The sequence below is a fragment of the Rhinopithecus bieti genome, unplaced genomic scaffold, assembly GCF_001698545.2.
Source record: "Rhinopithecus bieti isolate Rb0 unplaced genomic scaffold, ASM169854v2 scaffold_5130, whole genome shotgun sequence".
In the NCBI taxonomy this organism is placed as follows: Eukaryota; Metazoa; Chordata; class Mammalia; order Primates; family Cercopithecidae; genus Rhinopithecus; species Rhinopithecus bieti.
In genome coordinates this window covers 1,477,999-1,480,167 of record NW_016804792.1, presented here as the reverse complement: position 1 = coordinate 1,480,167, position 2,169 = coordinate 1,477,999, and the positions used below count along the sequence as shown (strand labels likewise).

Below are 2,169 nucleotides of genomic sequence, written 5' to 3'. Positions count from 1 at the left end.
TCCTCTCGGAAGCCTGCGCCACCTCATTTCCCATCAGTAATCCCAATAAAATTAACGTCGTGGCTGCAATTGAAAAGAGGAGGGCCCGCAACACTCCTGAAATAACACACTCTCCCCAGCAAAAGGTAAAAAGCAAAACGGCCCTTTGTTCAGCTAATTAACGAAGGCCCAACTCCGAAAGCAGATGTGTTTGCTTAGCTAATCACAAGCATGTTTCTTTCAAGGAACGTCATTTCGAGGGGGCCACTCCGGGGGAGATGGGAGAGAGGGACACCACCCCCCAGGCCCATTCTGCCTCGGGTGTCTCACCCCAGTCTAAGATCCAGAGGCTGAATCCAGGCAGCCCGTCTTTCACACCTTTCTTCCCCTCAGCCCTACCCCAGAGGCCCCAGAGGCAGAGACTTCAGCGCTAGCCCCAAGGCCAAACCTGCAAGACACGAGGGGGAGAAAAATAAAAGTTTTAATGACACAGATGCCATATTAAATGAGGCAGTTTTACAATTCACTTTGAATAGGACGCTAACTTATTACAAGTGTGTTATCAGAAGGACGATAAGATTTATAACTCCAAGAGTCAGCTTTGCGCCTTAATGACAATGGATGTTAAGAGGAGGAAATCTGTTCTCTATTAGAGGAGATGAGAATCCTTTCCCGGGTTTGGGGGCATTTACAGAGGCCTCCAGGACCAAGCTCTTTGTGTCTCCACATGAAAGATTCTCCCTTTCCCCTCTGACTATGAAATAGGGTCTCCTTGTTGGGTTAGCACCTTGCTCAGCTTTTTAACGTGTGCTTGGGATAGAAAAAAACAGAAGGAAAACGACATAGAATTGGGGATGGAGATAGAGGTGGGTGGGGAGCGGTTCTTAGCCCTCTGGTTCCTACAGTAGAACTATTTCCCGGTGTTTCTTTACCATACAAAAGATAGCTTTCCCCTAAACCAACACAGTAAGCAAACTTTAAAAAACTGGGGTCCTATTACAAACCAACGCCCAGCACTAACTGCTTTAAAATTACTGCATAATTAGATTTAGTTGAATTTCACCATTAATTAGGCAGCCACACTGCAGGGAGCCTTTGAAATCTGAGAAAATGGGAAAAATCATCTGAAGCACGTTTTTTAAACCCAACTTCAATAAATCTTGACGAGGCCTGGAATTCAGAGAGTACCTCGCTCCCCTCCCAGGCGGCTGCGGGATAGGGCTGTCCTGGCCGGTGCTGGGGATGGAGCTGGACGTAGCGGGGCGATTTCCCCATCGGCCCGAGAACGGGGCCTGGGCCCGGATCCACTATCTCTGCAGAGGCCCTCGGAAGACCCTCTCTAGGAGGCCAGGTCTGTCCCACGGCCGCCCTTGCCTACTCTCAAACCTATTAGAGAAAGAGGATCCTCCGCTGCAGTCGCTCTCCTGCCAGGGGCACAGTCCACGCGGGCTCACACATTTCTAGGGTCTGCGACCACCCGCCTGGAACCGGCCCTCAGCCCCTGCTAGATTCTCCCACCCCCCAATCAACCTTCCTCCCAGAAAGCCACCTTTCCCACAACTTGGACGTGCAAGCAGCAAGTTCTGCCCAAGTCCAGCGGGGTTCGCATTCCGCCCTCCCTCCATCCCCCCGCGCGCCCCAGCTCCGCTCCGGCCCGCGCAAACCCCGGCGCAGCCCCTGCATTAATGAGCGCGAGAACTGACCGAGGTCTGTGAAGACCGTCCTCTCCCCCTCCCCCTATATCATTCAAACATTTAAGATCATTTGCGGATACAGACTTTTTATTCTTCTAATTTGGTTCTTGGAAGGAGAGGAGACAGGAAATCAACTCTCCTGAATATGGGAGGGGGAGGGGAGAGGGTACAGCGTTACCAATATTTTCCTTACGAATTCTGTTGCTTTAATTAAAGAATCGAGGATCGGACTCACTTGCCAGCAAGAGTTTAAAAGAGGGTTTTCGTCCTGCAGACGGAATGGTCTTTAGCGCCCCCCGCCCTCCTTTTTTCCTTTTTGGTAACCAATGTGTTTTCTATTACCCGGCCCTGCCGTGCCTGGCAGCCCGGCGCTCACGGTGCAATGGGAGACGCCATGTTGGCTCAGCTCATAGGACCAAGTCAAAAGCGAGCTTCGAGGCAGAGTTTCACACGCTCAAGCTCCCCCTGACCGCCCCCCGCCCCCGCCCCCCCCCCC

General features: G+C 52.0%; 1 protein-coding gene across 3 annotated transcripts in view; it reads right to left on the bottom strand.

Annotated features, from left to right (window-relative positions):
• Positions 1-336: 336 nt before the first annotated feature.
• Positions 337-2,169, bottom strand: part of LOC108528570 (COUP transcription factor 2) — a 16,957-nt gene continuing 15,124 nt past the window's right edge. For all 3 annotated transcript variants that reach the window (XM_017870428.1, XM_017870426.1, XM_017870429.1), the window contains exon 4: positions 337-427. In XM_017870428.1, the coding sequence (XP_017725917.1) occupies positions 352-427 (76 nt within the window). In that variant the 3' untranslated portion in view covers positions 337-351. The remainder of the gene's footprint in view (positions 428-2,169) is intronic.